General features: G+C 34.2%; 1 protein-coding gene across 2 annotated transcripts in view; it reads left to right on the top strand.

Moving 5' to 3' along the window:
- sfl (N-deacetylase and N-sulfotransferase sfl) overlaps positions 1 to 21366 on the top strand; it is a 160187-nt gene that overhangs the window by 52239 nt on the left and 86582 nt on the right. Inside the window, exons 1-2 of one of the 2 annotated variants that reach the window (XM_086915489.1) lie at positions 7575 to 7669; positions 11780 to 13181. In XM_086915489.1, the coding sequence (XP_086771615.1) occupies positions 13009 to 13181 (173 nt within the window). In that variant the 5' untranslated portion in view covers positions 7575 to 7669; positions 11780 to 13008. Of the gene's footprint in view, positions 1 to 7574; positions 7670 to 11779; positions 13182 to 21366 lie in introns of those variants that run through there. The other variant, XM_086915488.1, reaches the window with a different exon arrangement.

Raw genomic sequence — 21366 nt, 5'->3', positions numbered from 1 at the left:
TTTAACTTTCACCTATCATTTATTCCTTTAAACTTTATTATCTTAAACAAATTGAATTTGTTTTGATATTGAATTGTAAAATAAAATACAAAAAATATTATTAAAAAAAAAAAAAAAAAAAAAGAATCGTCATATTATAAATTTTAAAAAATTTCTTCTAATTTTATTGCATTGCACATTAAATATAATAAAATTTTTTTCCTTTATTTATCTTTCTCTAAAATGTACCACTTGAGAAAAATGTTGGAAATAAATAGGATTCCGTGTACATTGCTTTGATTGCAATATATACTAATTTCCGGCTCGCTCTACGTGCACTGTTTTATCACATCTTTTATTTTACGACAATTCAACCAAATCAGAATTTTTCTCCTTAATAAGCAAGCATTTCAATATGTATCACAATATATCAATTATTCGGATAGTAAGATAGTACACATTAATGATTAACAAAAATTGTCGAAAAGTGTGTGCAATTTTTTTTTCGAGCTGTGTACTTCTTCGTTCAACTACAAGTTGCTATTGTAAACAGTCGTAGCATGATCCACGCGACATGGATCTTGCGGGCGTGCATCTGTTATACGATACAATAGTCTGTCTAATAAAATCATAGCCTACTAGCGCGATTAGAAACACACACAAAAAAAAAAGATATGCTCGCGCTCGAAGAGTTCGATTAATTCGAATCGAATCTCTGGGATCGAGTATGAGGAAGGAATATTCCAGCATCCATCCGTTCGTTCATTTTATCCCCCTTTCCTCGCCCAGCTTCCGCGGAATTATGGAAAAACTATTCGTTTTCGCGACAGGCTTATTTACAATCCACGAGCTTATTTACAATCTCCCGATGCCCGGCCTCGTTTTCTTTCGGCGGCGCGCCGCTTATCATCACGAATGGATTTTCGTATTATTACTTACCTCCCCCGACGTGGCTCCCCCACTTGGAATACGAGTTTATTTGCACGGGATTCAGCCAAGAACTTCCTTCCCACCGCTATTTCTCTTCCTCTCCTCTTTCTCCTTAATTTTTTCTTACCTCCCTCTTATGCCGATTGAAACTCCGCGTAACACAGAACCTGGAGAGCAGGGAGGGGTGTCTACGTAGGACGATTTCACTTTTGATAAAAATTCAATCTCTTCTCGTTTTACTTTCATAAAGAAGAATCATTTTTCTTTTCTTTTTTTTTTTTTTTTTCCTTTTTAACGTCGATCGATATTACAAGTCGAATTCACAATTGTCGCGTTTGCGAGAATTTGAATTATTATTATTATTAATTTTTTTTTTTTTCTGTAATAATAGAATTTGTAAATACGGTATAAATCAATAGTTTCGATGTATTCGATGCATAAAATCTCTTCAAAATCTCTTACGTATTGTGCGATGGAATCTTTCGTAATTGTGTTTGATAATTAATAATATTAATATAATTAATAATAATTAAGTTAATTCTATACCGATCTCGATGAAGCTACCATTGTAATATTCTTGTTATATTATTATAAATAATGATTCGCGTCATGTTTGATATAATATTAATTTTCATTCTCTTTACACGATACACGTCATTAATATTTAAATGGAACAATAATATTGTTCCTGCATATCGTACTCTGTTCTAATAATACAACCGTTGTTACGTTGTACTTTTATTTTATTTTATTTTATTCTACGCTTCTTTATTATTAATTCTATTTTATACAGATACGTTTACAGGGTGTTCGAGAAACGTAAGAGCTGATGTACAAAAATATCGCTCGAAATTTATTTATCAAGCAAACAAATTTGCGTTAGATGCAGCGAGACTAAAATAGAGCGAGAGTGTGACAGAGGTCTCTTTCAATAAGTATTTTTGCATGCAACTAAACAAGCTCAAATATTCAACTAATGTGTGAAAAATATATCATTCAAAATATACGTAGAATTTGTAGTGTCAGTAATTTTGTTTATTAAAAGGTTTACTTACGTAAAATTTGTATTATATTTAATAAAAATAATTTTTTCATAGTTTTTAAAATAAATTGAAAGAAAACTTATTAATTGTTAATACTCTCCCTAATATGAAAAATATATAATGATATCATATTGAGTCTTTAATTTTTTTAATCAAAATATGTTACATTATATTTACGTTGCTTAAAATATGTGCAATATGAAAAATATGTATTTGCATGTAAAAATCCAGTATCTTGTTCTATCAAGGCTCGATGATTTTTGAATATTTTGAATATTCGTGGCTTGAAGAATGCAATTATTTTGATACCTCAGTGATGGATATAACGTTTGTTTGTTGAATCATATGCTTTGTGACAAGGAAGTACATGTTAATTTTTAAATTTTCAATTAATATATCAAACAACTATTTCAAAATTTCACGAAATTAATTGTAATGATCATTGCAATCGTGCCGTCATTCTTAAATGTTCTTGATGTAAAAAAATTTGTACTTTACATATTTTTTTTTTTGAAAACTTTCATTATTTATTGCAAACTTACATGGAATATTTTTATTAGCAATATCTGCAATAGAGTTAAAAAACAAAAAATTGCGAAAAAACATATCTTGACTTGTTGTAAATTATAACGTAATATTTAGTTAAAAAGTTAATAAGAAACTTTTAAAAATTCGAAACATTTTTTTTTGCATAGTATTAAAAAAAAAGTATGGTTTCCAATCCTTAACTTTGTGGATTGACTTCATAATAAGTATATTTTTTCAAATATTTTTTTAGGAAGAACTACTTCTCCTATAAATCTTAACAAAAATTAATCTGTGCCATTTTCACGTGTTTCTTCGCGGATAAAATTGACCGACTGATAATCCAGATAAACTGAACTGATACTGCACAATGATTGAATGTTGTACGAATCATTGATACGAACTAATATTGAACGTTATGAACTCCGAAGTTCGAAAATGTGTACGTTACATACTGGACGCTTGTAGCCGTTAGAATAGAAGAAACGAGGTCGATGAACTGAGGTGGACGATGAATGTTTACACTATGTACGTATGATGAAGAAAAAACATCGACCCAAAATATAAATATATAAAAAGTTTTGGCCTCATCATCATTATGCTTATACTTTTTTCCTTTTTTCGTTACTTTTAACGTTTACTTATTAGCAATCCATAAAATGTCCAATCTCGATTCGAAATTCTACTTTACAGCTTAATAAATCGAATCACATACCCATTTATTTACCCAATTTTCTTGTTCATCTTACTTAGATTTATTTCTAGAATCAATTCTTCAAAGATTCAATTCCAATCCGATTCCGTCCGTACATTCGATGTATGCAAGACGACAAAGACGTTCAACGAACGAAACCTCATCTTTCGGCTTGAAAAATATTTCGACGTAATAATATTCGTTGTTTCAAAACGATAAGAAAACTTGGTCATAGAAGGATGGAAACGAAAATTTTCTGTTAAATTAATTAAGCCGGACAAATACATCCGCCGGCTAGATATTTTCATTACCGGGATAATAAAGCGGAAGCATACGTTACACGGAGAGCACGACAGTGAGATTATCCAGGATAATTACGGACATTATGAAGTTCCGTATCACCGTGGAATTGTAGATTATTGCGTGGGTGAACGTGCATCAGCTGGAAGACGGCTGGTGTAACGTGAAACATTCGAATACCTGGTTGGAGGAGAGAGTCGCCCCATAGGGGGCGAATTACGATAGCGATTCAATTTCTTCTTCTTTAAGCTTCTTTCAAACGTGTGTAAATCACTCGGTGACCCCCTAACAACGGGATGGACTTTTCGTTTGTGTCTAATTATTTGAAAAATTTGATGATGAAATTTAGGAATGGAATTGATCGTTAGATGTAATTATAATGTAATAAAATAATAAGTAAAAACAATCTCAAGTATCAAACATCTGTGCAACTCGTGATTCATCCATAAGCAGTCGTATTTTATATTGGGCTTGGACACTGAAACTTCCAATTTCCAGATTTTTTGTCACAATCATTCACTTTGTTCCTTTTTTCCATAAATTTTTAAATTCTAAATTTTTTATAATATAATCATCTTTCTCGAAAGGAAAGATGCTACATTCTTATCTATTCTAACATAATTATATTATCACAGAACGATCCTTTTATTTAAAACAACGTTCATTTCTCGCGAAGAATTGAAAAACGAACGATCGATCTGCTAAATTTCGATCGATAATCAAACTGTCGAGTTCATTCGCAATCGAGAAAAAAATTTGCTGCACCCTCGAATTCTCGTAAATCGGAGAAAGTGAATCGGGCGTGTAAGGATTTAAATTTCACGCGAGAAAGGGTTGACGATCGTAAAGAGGCGTCACCGTGACGCCGATAAAACGCCGCTGCTATCAGTCTCGGCGTGTCCATCCGTCCTTCCTTTTCGTCGAAATGACGATGGCCGGTGACAGATGAGTAGTTCCGCCCGTTGCGGCCGCGAAAAATATGGCGATGAAATTCCGGCCGACCGCAAATGCGAACCAGTTCCGAAATTGCGATGTAAACGCAGGGATGCGGCCGATGCGATAAACGAGGATAATGAACGCACTGCCTGTCCGCGGGTTTATTAAAAAACTTCGGTTCCCTGTGTTCGTTTCGACCGGACTCTTTTATTGTTAACGTGCTACTTTCTTTCTTTTTTTTTTTTTTATCGTTATTGATAAGTTGGGAAATTTTTGCACCCAAAAATGTTCGAAATATAAAATATATTTAGAATAATAAATGTTTCATCATGGATATTTAGAAATGAAGAGATGATTTTTTTTTTTTTATTGGATAGAGAAATTTTGTGTAATGTATACGAATATTTTTATAATTTCTTTAATTACATTTATGGAGATTAAGATTTTTTTTAAGATAGTTTAATTTGAATAAATTTGATTAATTGTTAGATAATTCATTTCTCTGTTTATCGTGTAAATTTTCTTGTGTGTAACGTTTAATTACAGTTACAGTAATTCGTTGATAAAATGTAATTAAAATAAATCAGAATTCTATAAATACACAGGGCTCGATTAATAGGGATCCTGTGATTTTCATCCAATCAGCCGCACAAATGATAATTATAATTGAACTTGTATTATTTTTTTCTTAATATTTTTGAAATTTCGTGCTGAGTTGATTATTCCATATTGGAAAATTATATTATTATAGAAATATGATGAATAAACAGAGTCAGAACAATCTGTACTGTAATTTTCAAAAGTTGAAATAATTAATCCTTTCTACATAGATTTAAACGTTCCATAATAATAACTTCATTTCAATATCAGATTACAGAAAAGTGATTAAATTAGGTAGAAAGGAAACTTAAATGCAATTACAAAGAAGATTTATTCTCATAAATAATCATAATATATTTTTTTCAACGGTATAATCATAAAATTGTATTATATTTCATCAAAAATATTAAAGAAAAAAAAAAAGTAATCAACAAACAAAATAATTGAATCCATGATTGTTTTATTCAAACTGAAGTGACAAAACGAAAAATTAATAATAATTTTCAGTTCTCAAATACTATCTACTCTATCAACTTTATACTCGATTTTTGCAAAAGAATATCGCGTATATATTTTTCTCCTCAAATTTTAAATTAAAAACTTGTTTCGTTCAATCACTTTAGGCACTCGCACGCTAAATAAATTTCGTGAAATTTCAATGTGGAGGATTTTATTTTGCGATTAAATTTCGTCTAAAAGTAGAATTGCTTCTTTATTTCGGAAAAGGAAACGCTGGATATTAATTTGCAATTTCAAAGTCCAATGATTATTTAGACGCATGAGAATTTGCGAAATTCTCTTCTTGCATCAGCACACAAAAAGTCGTAGCTTTGTCAGCTTTAATATCTACTCGTTGATATATGCATAAATTGGAATAAGCATCCGACAAACACTGAATTCGTGATTTTATTAAGTTGGCGAACATGAAATATATATAATAATTTCTAAAATTATTGTAATTTCAAATTAATTTTTCTTTTTTTTTTTTTTTCATTTTAAATATTCACATACTCTTAAATTACGTGAATTTTACATACCATATACAATATGGTAAAATTAACAAATCTACCAAATGATGAGATACACTTATAATTAGAAATTGAATATTAATATCAAGTTTAAACTTGCTACAACTCGTTCCAATACTTATAATAATACTATTCTTCGAAGTTGGAACGATTAATTATTTTTTTATACGATTCTCTTACGCATGTTCTGGGAATGATTACATCTCAGATTAAACATCCGTTCTCATTCTCTTCGTTCGATCTTTAATCAATCATCACGTTTAATCTATTCGTATCTATCTAAGTATCAAATCGTGATTTGTAAATCAAATTTTTTATTCTTTCCAAAATGACATCGAATTAATTTATATAATCTCTGATATTATAATATATCATGTGATTCATACAAGTTTATTATCATTAATTATTCGGAATGGACGATAGATTCTCGCCGGCTTTGATAATTTTAATAATATGTCGTAGAAGGCAAGAACTTTTGAACTTTCTCCTTTGCATTTTAATGTCGCTCGTTTTGATTTTTCGAAATATTTGCAAAAAATAGAATTTCATGTACACTGACCGCGTAGATTTACCAGATTCCTGTAAATATTGGATTTTTTTTTTTTTTTACTAATTCATCAGTTATATGTTTTAATTGAACATTAGATTGAGATGATAAATGATCGTTTACACAATATGCGAGAAAAATTCTTTGGTGTAATAGCAATTCTTTTTTTGCAAGGAAAAGAAATCGATTTCGAACGACATATTCAAAAATCACCGATATCGGTGAGCACACCTCTTTATTCCAAATAATAAATAATTATCATTCAATATAGCAAATATAATTTTAATTTAACAGAGCAAAACCTCGACCCACCTTCTTTCCCTTTCCTAACTATTTTTCGCCGATTTTTAAACGATTTCATCGTCCTATTAATCGATTATCTTTCCACTCGACCGAGAACAAACGATTCGTTCGCAAAAAAAAGAGAGAGAGAGAGATATCTTTTTTCATAACGATGAAATTGAACGCGTCGAAAGAATCTCATCGTGTCATTATCACGAGCCCTGAGCACGATTATCAGCCTTGAAATATCATCGATTAACGCGAGACGTGACGTCTCCGTGATTCGCGAGCTTTGAGATCCGATTTCAAATTAATTTTTTTTTTCCCCCTCCCCCCCACCGCCACGATTCGACAGCCACGTTTAACGGGCTATCGCAATCACGAGAGAACTTTCGCCATTAAACTCTCCTTTGAAATTCTATGGGTCCATGGCCAACGCGTGAGTTATAGCCGTTTCGAAGCGGGCAATTATCGCGATACTCTTTCGATCCTCTCTCTGAACACGAACGTTCCAGACTCGACTCCGGGGGGGTGGAGGGGTGAGTTTGGTGAATTATCGAAGGTAAAAGTTTGTTAAGTGGAAAAGAGCCGGGTCAATTTCGCGTCAAGACGACGCCGTCATCTCTTATTCCATCTTTCGTCGGTTTCTTGCAAGATACCTTTACACCCTGTGCATCTTGAAGAGTGGGTGATGGATGTTCGATGGAGAAGTGGAGGATACAAAAGTGTTGAATGTTTCAAGTGGTTGCTCGCAATTGGTTATTTTGGAAGCACGTAGCGAAGAGGTGTTGCTTTTATCAACAAGGTAGGTGTCACGAATTTTTAGGAGCTGTTATTATTTTTGATAGGGTTGATGTTATTATTTTCTATTAATTGAGAAAGTTTGACGTTATTTTTTTTCCATGTTGTTGTCTTCCAAAGTTAAGAATACGTGTGGGAGAATAAGTGTTAAAAAAAAAAAAGAAAAAAGAAACTCATTTTTCGTTACAATTGGCATATCTGTCGAAGTTACTTTACTTTGCTTAAAAAATGCGATATATTTTCTTGCCTATTCATTTCTTAGATCATAGATTCTCATACGTCAGAATGAGATTAAATATAAATTTTAATTCGCGTACAATTTCGTCTCTTCAAAAGTTCGCCATTTCGCCTAATGCGACGACGAATTACACCGAGCTACACCAAAAATCCATCCAAACCCAATACAACACCTCTAGAAACGGTGTCTCTTTTTTCCTCGCAATCTCGCCTCCAATTAAATTTCAATACCTCCGTTTACCTACAAGCATTTCGAAGAAATATTTGCTCCTCGAGACTTGCCGATCCCGGCATTTTTGCAGTTTCCGTACGTGCGCGTAAACCAATCCGCTCGTCGGACGTGTCGGGACTGTGTTATATTATAACAGGCGGGGGGGAGGGAGGGAGGAAGGGGGCGGAACGTATATAACAGAAACGGCGGATTTAATTTCACGCGTCTATCGCGTGTGCTGCAAACGAATTGCACGTCGAAATGGGCGCCATTTTCCCTCCTTTCCGCTGCTGGATACACCTGAACCAAGGATTTATATTTATCCGGGGATCATCCCTTGCTCGACACGTTTCAACGTGTCGATCGATGATTCGTGAATAACGCAAGTTATTTCTTGTTTCGATTTTAAGAATTAATAGGATTGTTTGAATTTTTGAAAGTTTGAGTTTAAGTAAAGTATTTTTTTTTTGTGGAGGGGGAAAAGAATGAAAAAAAATAGTGAGCAGTTTCGAAGATTTTCATTGTTTTATTTTGTTTATCGTTTGTAATCGTATTTCGTGGATCGGTATATATTATGCGTGTTTGTAATTACAATTAATTAATTTAAATTCAAAAGCAAAGTCTAAATATAAAAATATGGATTCAGATTTGTTTTTTTATACCGAGAAATTCAAATAGGAGCAGAAGAAAATTTCAATTTTTAATAGAAATCAACATAAAAGAATTTAAATCAACACGTTCGCTTAACATCTTCTCGTTAATTACGACGTTACAATTGCGACATTGTTATATTGTTGCAATACAATATCGTTATGTAACATGTTTGTTATATTTACAAGGATCCAATTATTATTTTATCAGTAGATAAATTTAACAAATGGTGTCCTTGCGCAAGAAATAGTTGTGGAGAAATTTCTAAAGGGATGTCCTCTGGGGAGGTGTTGATTTCAGAGCTCTTTGTTTCGCGTCGAAAGGAACGGGAAGAGGTGGCCGGCCGCACGGTGAGAAATAACGGTGACAGTGGGAAATCGTTCGGAAATACTGTTTCCTCGTGGAATCTGTTCCAGGAAAAAAAAGATCCCCCTTTTCGTCGAAACAACGATTGCGACCAGAATACAAAAACCATATATTTTCTAATCAATTATAAAATTTATATTTTATAAATTCGTAAGATTGATCCCGGTCAAGAATTATATATCGTTAAACGAAAGTAAATAATTTTTTCAGGCATTGTCATTCTTTAATCAAATTATAAGTATATGCAAAGATTTCCCAATATGTTATTAACAATTAAACATACTTTATCCATGTTCATTTTCAAAAAATAATAAAACTAACAAGAAAAGATCAAGATTGCAACGGACAAACGTGTGCGAGCAATTTTAGAAATAACTACAGCTCGAAAAAAAAAGAAAAAATTTCCTTCCATATTTTTCTTCTTGTAATTTGACATGCCTGCTCTAAACGAAACCTCGCTCGTCATCTCCAAGCCTGGCCCGATTCTTTCCTGTGAAATCTTTAAAGAAGACGAAGGAAAAATTTCATCGAGGCATAATAAAAATTCCGATAAATAATATATTTCGTTACCTGAATTATTCATCGTGTCGCGGGTAATCCCGTATACCCCTCGAAACGTACGAGGCCGAGCGGTGCTTAATTCAAGAGACACGTTTTGGCTCGCCGAGTGGGTCGTTAGTCGGATGCATCACGTGCGCGGATTTAAAGGGCGGATCCGAGTGGGTTAGATCGCCGCGAAATGATTACGCGAGCTCCCCCTGATTATTCCTCCGAATGGAGCCATCTTTCTTCCGGCGTGGAGGCTCGGCCGAAAGGGTAGGCGAGAGGCGAGAACGTTCGTTTGTCTGGCTCTGGAATCGCGCAGATCCAATTTCATCGGAGGGTGAGGGGCCTTCCACAAGCATATTTACAGGCGCCTCGATGCACTCCAATGGCGTTTTAATCTGGCAAATGCATTCTGCGCACTTTGGCCTCTCTCTCTATCCTCGCCGCTGATTCGCTCGTTTCTTCTCTTTCTCTGTCTTTTTGGCGGAAGCCGGTTGGATGGAGCGAACTTTTTCCATCGAGAGCCAGCTCTCGTCGATCCGTTTCGAGTCGAAAAAATAGATATGTTTTTTTTCTTTTTTTTTTTTTTGGAAATGAATCGTTGTTCCGCTGAACTTTTCCCTGCTTAATGCATCGATAAAGGTTGACGAAGTAATCTTTTGAATAGAGTTGATGAACGTTCAGATGGTTCTGGAAATATTTAGAATTTTGACAATTGTTGTTTATTACGTATAATATATTCAAAATCAGGAAACGATCCATCGTCGTATGAATTTTCTTCCTGGGATACAATGACGAGGTTTTAACACTTATTGTTAAAAAAGAGGAAGCAATTTTTTTGTACGTAGATTTAATTTTTAAAAAAAATTAGCAATGGAACGGAAATAAGAAGAAATTTCTAAAAATAGAAAATCGCAGAAAAATTTTCATAAATAGCAGATGTCTTTTTCCTTAACATCTTAACTCTTCTTCAAACAACCATCACCCATCAAGATCGCATAATTAAATCTCCCGTTCGTTTCTCAAGACTCCCAACAACAAGATTTCTTCCGTGTCTTGTCTCGTAAGAAGCGTCAGTTTTATATTCTTCCTGAGTTGTGAGAAGAAAAAAAAAATGTTAAGTCATGTTCAACGACGAATTCCAAGGAGGAAGAATTCTTCTCGAAAAGAAAATCTTGATCCCCTTCCCTCCACTTTCTCTATTCCCGTCACTCTTCCATCTTTCTCCGGATCATTTTCAATTTATTTCTTCGCTCCTTCTTTCTTTTTTCCCCCCTTTCTTTCCTTGTTTCCTCCTCCTTCTTCTTCTTTTTCTTTTTTGAAGGGAATATACTCTTTGAAACGATGCGGATAGATAGAGGAGGACAAAGATCTCTCTGGGGATGGTTGATTAATGGATTCCTTTCTGCGACCGATGTACGAACGACGGGAAAAAATTAAAGAGGATGATGGTTGAAATTGCAACGCTATTCCACGGAAACACGATCGATTAATTGGAATTGTCAAGCGTCGTGAATCATTCTTCCCCGTTGTTTAATCGTTTCCTGATAGCAACTCTCGGGCCTACCATTAACCGAACGATCGTTTGATTATATATATATATATACGTACGATTTTTGCATCTTATTTCAGCTGGTTTATTATCGACTAGACTCTTGAAACGAGTCGCTAAACGCTGACATACACACACACACATATATATATATATATCTCACGCAAGTTATTGGAATTCTTTTTTTATGAGATTCTTAAAACTCATAGTTGAACGAAGGAAATGATCATAATGGAACGTTTTAGTTTTACTAGGATCACTTTTCTTTTTAAATCGAAAGTGTACGATATATAATATAAATTTATACATTTCATGTATATTCAAAGTAACTATTCGTTTGAAAAAAATATTCATAATATTCATTCATAATCAATTTTCCATTTTACTTCGAAAATACTTCTCCCTTACCTTTATCTTCCTCTCGAAACTTCTTTCGCGAAACTCTCGATCGATCCTCCCCCCCCTCCCCCCCCCCCCTAAGCAAGAAACAAAATCGTCCCGTTTGTTCTTCATTGGTCGTTCAATGGACATTCCACTGTTGACTGTTGCAGACTCGTGAAACAAGGGGAGCCAACGACGCTGCACGAGATCGATAAAGGCGATAGGGTAAACGTTCGAAAATCGTTCCGGCCGGGAAGCATCGTAGCTTTCCATCGTCCCTAATTGACAGGTAGAGAGAGTGGAGGAGGAGGAGCCGAAGAAGAGAAGAAAAGGAAACGACGAAACACGTTGAGAACATCGTGGAGAAAAGCTAGACAAGGACGAAGAAGAGGAGGAGGAGGCGAAATTTACGAGTGAACCGGGTTTACTCGGTCGTCTAGGAGGCAAGCACACCGGGTATATCTTGAGCCAGTCAGTTGGTGCGCCGTAAAATCGGCTAACCCGGCCTCGAGTTTCCGAAAAATTCGTCTCCTTGGAGATTATATTTCTCTTTCTCCACACGATATGGTCCCGAACAACAACCGAGGAAAAGATTCGTCCGTGTTTACCGATTAAAGGAGGGGAGAATGTCGAGGATCCAGATCGCTGAGAAACGAAAGGAGAGCGAGTGAATCCATCGAGGGGGAGGACGTCGGGGGGCCAAATGGGTTAAAAATCGGATCGCGGTGGAGGGCGCGACCCCGTGCAAAATGGTGATCGTGCTGCCGTCGTGGAAACGCAACAAGTGGCGATCTTAATTCCAAGTTGTCATCGATGCTTTCGAAAGGACGGGCCGGATTCGATCCAGGACCCGATCTGAGCCGAGCAATCATCCCCTGAAGAGAAAATTCGAGGATTTTTATTCGTATCAAGATTCTACCAAGACTGGGATCGATTCTCTCCCCTTCTCTCTCTCTCTCTCTCTCTTTCGCTCCCCTCCCCCCCCCTCTCTGTCTCTCTTCTAATAGAAAAGTATCGAAGGAAATTTTCGATTAATTCCCTGATTAATTGTTTGAGAAAGAATACTCACTCGATCCCCCTTCGAGATTTCGAGCAGATTCGAGCAGATTAGATTGGCTCGCTGTTGATCCTCAGACGGGAGGATCTTTCGATCGAGGTTGAGAATCTCGATATCCTCTCGATATTAAGGGGGAAGAGGGTGGACGAGTATGAGCAGCGTCGATGCCCGGCGGCGAGGCGGCAAGAAGAGAGGAGGGTATCGTTGTTCCGGAAGCGAGGGACGATTGTCGCGGCGTTATTCCAGGTGATTCGTTTCGCGGGGAGGAGGAGGAGGAGGAGGAGAGGGGATAATCTGAGAGAGAGAGACAACGGCAGAGACGGCGCCTCGTCGAATGAGACGATGGTGATGAAGATTTCCGCGGTCGAGGCTGGCGTTCCTTTACTAAGCGCCGTCGGTCCCCGCTGCGTCGTCAAGCAGGCCACGGTGAAACGATGCGTCGCGGCGCTACTCCTCGTCTCCGTCGCCAGTATATTTTATTACACGCATTATATCATCAGCAGCCCGCTGTCCAGGTGAGTGGAACGAATTCTGACGGACGTTGTTTGTTTTCTTTTCTCTCTTGATGCAGAGATGTCTCCATTTTTTTACGTGGAAATGGAGCGAGTTTGTCGAGATTTTTATAGAGATATGCTTCGAAGGTTAATTAGGAAAATTAAATTTGGAAAAATTTCTTTTTTATTCTTGAATTTTGTACGAATTGTTTGAATAAAAATATGATTGCATTCCATGCACCTATATATATATATATATATATTTTTATGCCATATCATCGTATCGTTTCGTGTTACCGGACCATAGATATAATATGTTTGGGGCGAGTTTTAACGAGATTTTAGAAACGGAGTATGATTTATTAGGGCTGGTAGTCGGTAATGAATTACCGAGTTGATTATTATCAACAATTCTTTTTTTCTTCTTCTTCTTCTTCTTTAGATTGATTCTTCTTTTTATCGGATATTGTTAATTATGGGAAAATTCCCTTTGTTGTTTTTATCCAGTTTTTTTTTGTCCAGCTAAATTAAAAAAAATGCCGGGGAATATATTCTTCACTTCAAATATTATTATTTAATAAAATGCACGACTTAAAATAAAATTTTTCCGATATATGCTCATTCACGTGTATTAAAAGGTATTGAAAGGTAGTTCGATGAATTGAAATTCATTTCTGAACTGGAAAAACATCGGTATGACCGGTAGTAATTAAATCTCTCGAAAAATTTATTAATACGAGGGAATTTTTTCTTTTTTTTTTTTTTTTTTAAATAAGTCGATAAGTTTTAAATATTTTTTTTTTTTCGTAATAAAAAATGAATTAATCGTGTAATAAATATTTTTCGGTTAAACAACTTTTAATTCTACGAATTTGATGAGAAAATTATTATTAAGGAAACGGGGAGGGGATATGAAATTTTTGAGAAAATTAAAAAAAAAACGTTAGTTTCGGTTGATTCAACAAATCACAGAATTATTGGAAATTTTAAAAAATATTTCTGCATTAATAAATTAATAATATCAAAATCTAGTGATCCAGTAATCAAACTCTCACAATTTCACGGGGAAAAAGACGTAACATCGAATTGATAATAGATTATTACTGTTCACATATCAAAAGAAATAATTTCATTAAAATCACCATCTCGATTTGTCCGATTAATATTATATAAACCGAACGTCAAATTTATATAAGCTTTAATATAATTGCGATACAATTTTAAAAATGAATTATCTCCATTAAATTTTAACGTTAAATTCAAAATACGTATTTTTAAAGGGAAAAAAATATCAATTTTGAAATAGGATTAATTTTATATCGAAAAGAGACGAATTTTATAAACTCGAGAAAAGATTTTAGACACGAAGTACGATGAATAACAAGTTTGCTTGATTCGGCAATAAAATTTTCTTCCGACCACAAACGATAAATAATATTTGCCACGCACGAAACGAGTTATTATTACGCGCTATGCACGAGAAACGGTGACAAAGACTCTAAATGTCCGGGAACGATTTATGACACGAAATCGAAAATCTTGGGTGGCGATCGGCCGATTGCCACTCTTTGAAGTCGTTGCGTGCTTGTTATCTTAATAAGAAATAATTTCGAATTAAATTTAAAACTATCGCCGCATGTACATTCTTGCTTCTGATCGATAGATTTAAAAAATGAAACGAAACGCAGCCGATATCACGTTTTAATTAAACGTAAGAATATCAGGATCAATTTTTTAACCGCGTTATCAATATCATTACCTCGAGTCGTGTTGTAAAGATTTTATTGGTATTCGTTGAAAAGTTAGCAACAAGGACGTTTCTTTGAAACAGTTTAAATTAGATTAAGAAAAACTTTAGCCCAAATTTATATTACAAGCCATTTAATCGATTCACATTTAAACGAGTTTTTATTTAATTTAAGTTCGAAGTGAGAGTGAAATATTTAACTTCTGGTTTCGTGATTTGACGACGAATTGCCAAGTAAAATCTCTACTCTTCTAAAAGAGTACACACGTATTATCCAATGAATCTCTATATTCAACTGTCAATTCTAGAACAAAAATTTAAAAAATCATCCCTCCAAAATATCTTTCCAAAATCTGCCTTTCAATCACCCCCATTACGAGTCTTCCGTTTCCCAAAATCCTCGACCCGTTCATCCTCAATTTTCCTCAATCTTGGCAACGATCGCCTCTCGCAGTTCTTGGACTCGTCTGACTAGTTGCAGGGTTAATTCGGGAAGACGAATAACCCCACGGGCCAAACGCTCGATATGGACCCAATCTGGGCTCGGATAACCCGAAGGCGGCGTGTGTGTGTGTGTGTGTGTGTGTGCGAAAGCGAGAGCATTCTGGAAATTCGGCGTTATATTTCGGCGCGGGGGCGTAATTACGTAACGCCAAATTGTGTTGCCGGCAGTTGCTCGGTTTCCTCGGGGTCCTGCGTCTTAATCGCGCGGCAATGTGGCGCCAGTTTTTTCGAAAGAATCGATACATTTTATAACATCTTGATTATTGACATCGTTGGAATTTTTCAATCGTTATATTCTTAATGGATGTTTTCTAAGACGAGAATTAATATTATTTAAATTGCTTTTATTATTTCACTTTATTTGCATTTCTCTTCGAATTTGAAAATTTATTCCTCTCAAATGGAATGAAACGGATTGCTATATATAGAATATAATTTATACAAATTTATGAATCATAAAGAATTATACATCTATCAATTGAGTTGTCCGACAAATTCAAAAGAAAAAAAAAAAAAAAAAAGTTACAATCTGAAAGGAAGGTAAGAATTCAATCGTTGCACTTAATTTATTAATTTAATCGAGTAATCGATACCCTTGGAGATCAGGATCAGAAGGGCTTGGGCTTCCTAGATCCTGGACAGATGGGTGAACAGCTTTTCGGTTAATTGATATAGCGCTTTACCTCGACACGGATCAATCTTAATAGATAACCTATGACCGTTCTGCAAGCAATTGTAGGTTCGGAGTAAACCATCGTCAATCACGAAACCTAATACTCTCGCGTGGACATTGACATGTAATTTCGCATCGACGTGGCCAGAACCACGAATCTGTCTGTATTGCCTTCGAGCCCTCGCCCACCCTTGAGCTTTGCAATATTCCAAATCACGCTCGCTCGAAATCCCCGATTTGCCAGGCTTAGGTATTGCCGAAACCTTACATGCATAGGCTGCCAATTAACGCAATTCCGATATTTCGAGTTAACCTCTCGTATTTATATTTAACGAGGTTACCGAATCGACTCGCTATTTTTTTCCCGACAATTCGATCAAAATGAAATCGATCGTTTTTCTGGGAATATATTACGAGTTAATTTTGGTAAAAAAAAAAAAAAAAAAAAATTTGAAAAGTTTATGTTGTCTTTTATTATTTATTTTTATTTGAAGTATCTCACTTATAAACGAATGATCTCGAGAACGAAATTAGCCAGAGGAAAAATCTTTTATTATTTTTTATTTATCTATTCTATTTTATATACACGCACTTTTAAGCAGAAACTTAAAAGAAAACAATTGTAACAAGAGTGTCCAGGGTGTAATATTAATGTAAATATACGTGTAATAATAAACTGTATGCGCAATGACGAGTATTGCTCGGGGTTATGTTTGGAAAATAGATTGATTGTCTTCTGGAGAACTTTTATCATCCAAAAAAGAAGTTTTCAATGGTGGTTTTCTATGGATTTAGGAATGAGTTTCATTTTGTGCAAGGTAAAGAGATCTTGTAACGAGGTATCTTCATGTGTGTCGATATGAATTCTGGAAACTTCCGCTTTGGGCTGATTTAGGCGATAAATGGAAAAAAAAAATTCAAAGATTAAAAATGTCTCGGACAATAAAACATATCGATGGAATAGCGCGTATTAATTTTGAAACTGATGCAAATACAATTTCCTCAAAAGTGACCGATGAGTCAAATAACACAATTATAGTGAAATATAGATTCATTTTAACTATGACTTATGTTATGGATCATCAAAGAATAACACTCTTCTCATTTGTTTTCCAACTTTCTGCAATTTCTGTACAAACAAACATATTCATATTTATCTTCCACGATGAAATCCATAATCTAATAGTAATAATAATAGCTAGTTCACTCTAATTTAATTATATTTCTCTGTCCAATCGAATCCAAAGTGATCGATGTCACGTTTAAATATGCAAGATCTTTGTAGAACACAGCTTGCATTAAGAAGAGAGAAGCGCATTCTCGGCCATGGGACGCGAAATGCGGCCGGATGTTTGTCGCACGTCCAATCAGCTCCAATTCAACCTTCTCTTCTCGGCCAATCCCTTACATCGGCGCTAAGCCATAATCGTCATCCTTTCTTTTGCAGCATATCTTCCTCTGCCCAGGCTATTGTTAAAACCAATTCACTGTGACATCCATATTTTCGGTATATTTTAAACGGACTCGTTCAATCATGTTCAATTTTGTAAGAATGAACTTTGATTAACTTTTTTGAAAATTAGTTTACTAATTAAAAAATTTTAAACATTTCTTTCATTTAAATAGGTTATAGGTTGATGCATAAAAAATTATCGGCATCGAAAAACGTAAAAATTTTTAGATTTATTACACTCATAGTGGGAAAATATAGTGAAAAATTGCGAATATTTTTAATTATTTCATAACAACGTTAATTTTGACGAAATTTTATGAATGTATACAATTTATTTAGATCTACAAAAGATATATTTTAAATTTTTTTATAGGCTCGGATAAAAAAGTTGGAAATAATTTTATTTTGAACCAATCGCCATTCTTTCAAAAAAATTCAAAAATTATTTGGTTCAACTTTGAAAAAAGTTATTACGTTTTATATTTCAAATATTATTAATTATTGGTAGATGATAGATCATGAAATTTCGTGTATTTTGATTATTTGAAGGGAATTGTCGATGCAAGAATAAACTTGTAGAATGAAGTAATTTATCTTTATAGCTTGTCGATAAAATAATATAGAATAGAATAGGAATTTGATAATAAAAGATCACGTAATAGTAAATATACATAAAATAAAAAATAGATATAAGTTTTCCTTATTTTAATTTAATGAGAAATAACGAGTAATTGAGTAAATAAAATGAAATTTAAACTATTGCAAATAAGTTATTATTCGAAATTCAACGTTATTCAACGTAGAAAAGTTTCGAATAATTTAATTATAATCAAATCATGCATTGGAATTCGCTTATCGAAGCACACCAACTAGAAGAAAAAAATTGTTAAATCAGTAATCAGCTTTTTCAACTATGAATCACAATCGTGCGTCATTTCTATCTTTTTACGTCGTTACGTAAAAGAGAAATATTATTATACGCTCCAACATTTTTGAAAATGAATTTAAAAACATCGTTCGAATTTAGATCAAGTTCCAGATCAAATTCACGGGCGAGGGAGGAAGCGCATTAATTTCGTTCGACGAGGCTGCAACAACGGCTTTACAACGGCGCGAGCGAATACATCGCGTGCAGAGTCCCCCCTCCGGCGCTAGAAACTTGGAAAAGTTGAATATTTCGATGTGTTCCGGCAGACATTTATGTTCCAAGTTTACACAACTCGATATTACCTTGACAAGACAGATGTTTGGAATAATCAAACTTCTGCCTAGAGAACAACCGCAATGAATAATGTATCGTGTCGGATATGTGCGCATGATTACTCGATTTCTAATACATTTTCGATGCGCACGTCGAAAGATTTATACGTGTTAATTATCGTATCGTACGCGAAACGAGAGATTAAAAATTCAAATTAATTATTAAACAGATTCCTTTAGAATCTCGATGAAATTAAAATTTTTTTTTTTTTTATTCTTTTATTCTTTATTTTTTCGTTAAAGTGTATCGAAAATATTTTTGACGAGTTTTATAGTGGTATCTATATTTGTAATATAGATAAGCACTCGAAATGACAGGGTTAATATTTTGGAATCGGCTGGAAACGATACCTTCCGGACAAACATAATTCTCTGCAAATTTCGATATGTTTGCTCTTTCGCCAATCTAATATCCTATGGAGAAATGTAGCTGTTGTTTATCTTTCTCGTGAGAAATGATCACAAGAGATTAGAAAATACGAATCGATACTTGGTCTCTGTGTTATCCAGAGATTGTAAATGAAATTTTTGAATATTAAAATTTTCTATTATTATGATTTCTTATTATAATTGAATATTTCATATTAAATTTATTAAATTTAAAAATAATTAATCGATAATAATTTAGATTAACTTTTAACTAGTTTCAATTCTGAAAATGTATTATAAATTTTTATTATATATATATATATATTTCTCAGGAAAAGTTTAATTTAAAAATCCAATAAAATATATTTTTTTTCGACTTTTGATTCGATGACTTTTGATAGTATTTTCAAAATAATTATGCTAATTATAACATTACGAAAATTTTACTCGACGGTCGTCGTTTATTAAAAAGTAATTAACTTGATCCAAATCCAAATGAAAAAATTTACATAACTGTCATCTGATTTAAACTTAATCTAAACTAATTTTTTAATCTACACAATAGCCGTAAAAATTAGAAAATTATATTAAAATTGAAAGATTTAATAAACCTGTTTGTTACGAATAATCACCAATAGTTTCACGAATAATTTTCCAAGAGCGAAAAATTGTTAAAAAAAAAAAAAAAAGAAAAAAAAGACGAATCGATAAAACGATCCAAGATTCGAAAGACAAGAGTCGAAAGAAAAATAAAATCCTTCCCACGGAAGAAAATCCTTTCCCGCTCCAATTCGCTCGTTCGTCCATCCTGAACTGATTCGATCAAAGACCCTGAAGGGAATAAAGATCCTCCTCTATCGGGGAGCTCGTACAAAGCTTCCTCCTCCTATTAACATGTTCCTCGGGAGGAATCCATTCGTACGGAATCGGGCTGGTGTTTTTCACCAGTCACAGCACGAGTTCCTCGTAATCTCTGGCATTCCAGCACGCGTGTTTCGCCAGACGGAATCGGCTCGTAATTACGTCCAGAAGGAAAAACGTGTCTGCGTGGTTCTGCGTGCAATATCTGGCCCCCCACTTTTTACCCACCTCCCGGTATGCGCACGCGCCTCATAGCGATGGAAATGCGCGAAGATGCAAGCCTCGTTAACCATGCCAAAGGTGGCAAAAAGTCGGCTCGCTTTCGAGAGCACGCTACCTCGATCCTCGTCGCGTTTGATTTAACCGCTTTGTGAACACCGTGTGGTTTGGCAAAGTGATGCACTTCCATAGGTAGTAATTTGTTTTCCGGGGTATAATATTTTTTGAACAGGGAATTGTGCAGGAAATTGAAATATTAATTTTGAAAAATTTATTTAATATATCGCTTATAATATAAAGAAGGATACGAACAATGAATGTACATCTTATCTTGTTGTATCTTTTTACACAAATTTTATCAGTAAATCGAGTAAAAAAAAAAATAAAATATCACGAATGTATAGGTAATTAATAATAATATCATATCTGATAATGTAATCAATGTAATATTTCTTGTTTTTGCGTTGAAGTATGCGTCAGTATATCGTTCAAAAAGCAATTTTGTCAAAGATTAAATAAGGGAAGAACTATTATTTATAGGATTCAAAGTGATTGAAAAAGTAGATACTATTGAAATACAGTTCAATAAGAAGCAAAGAGTTCAAACTATCTGTTATAGGAAATGGAAAAGTAAATGGAAAAGATTGGTATACAAGAGTATCGGCTTAGGACAGATTAAAGAGAATCAAGATACAAGAGCTTAGAATTACCCTCGACGAGATCTTCAATGTCTTCGGAGAACAAGTTCACAATTTACCGCAACGGAATCCCTATTCCGCTACTTCGAAATTACATCAAATATCTTCGAACTATGCACACTTTCCATTATCTTCCCTTCTATCTGTCACAGTTCCACCACAGAGCATTCATCTCTAAAAATATAAACAAGTTACTTTAAAATATAAAAGAGGTTGAAGATAATTTCTCTGATATCTTTGAAATAAAAACTAAAGCTGGAAAAACTGATGTGTAGGGAGCTACGAAATCTTCGTGTATATATCGTCAAAAATATTTTCATTATAAGTAAGTTTATTGCGATAGATAAATTAATATTGCAATAAAGTTGACAAATTTTTTCTAAAATTCCAACAGAACAGAATCAATTTAATATCGTTGGGAT

Source organism: Apis florea, unplaced genomic scaffold (genome assembly GCF_048593485.1).
Source record: "Apis florea isolate Af1SG1 unplaced genomic scaffold, ASM4859348v1 contig_3785_pilon, whole genome shotgun sequence".
Taxonomy (NCBI): Eukaryota; Metazoa; Arthropoda; class Insecta; order Hymenoptera; family Apidae; genus Apis; species Apis florea.
The sequence above is the reverse complement of the archived record's forward strand: the minus strand, read 5'-3'. Positions and strand labels throughout refer to the sequence as shown.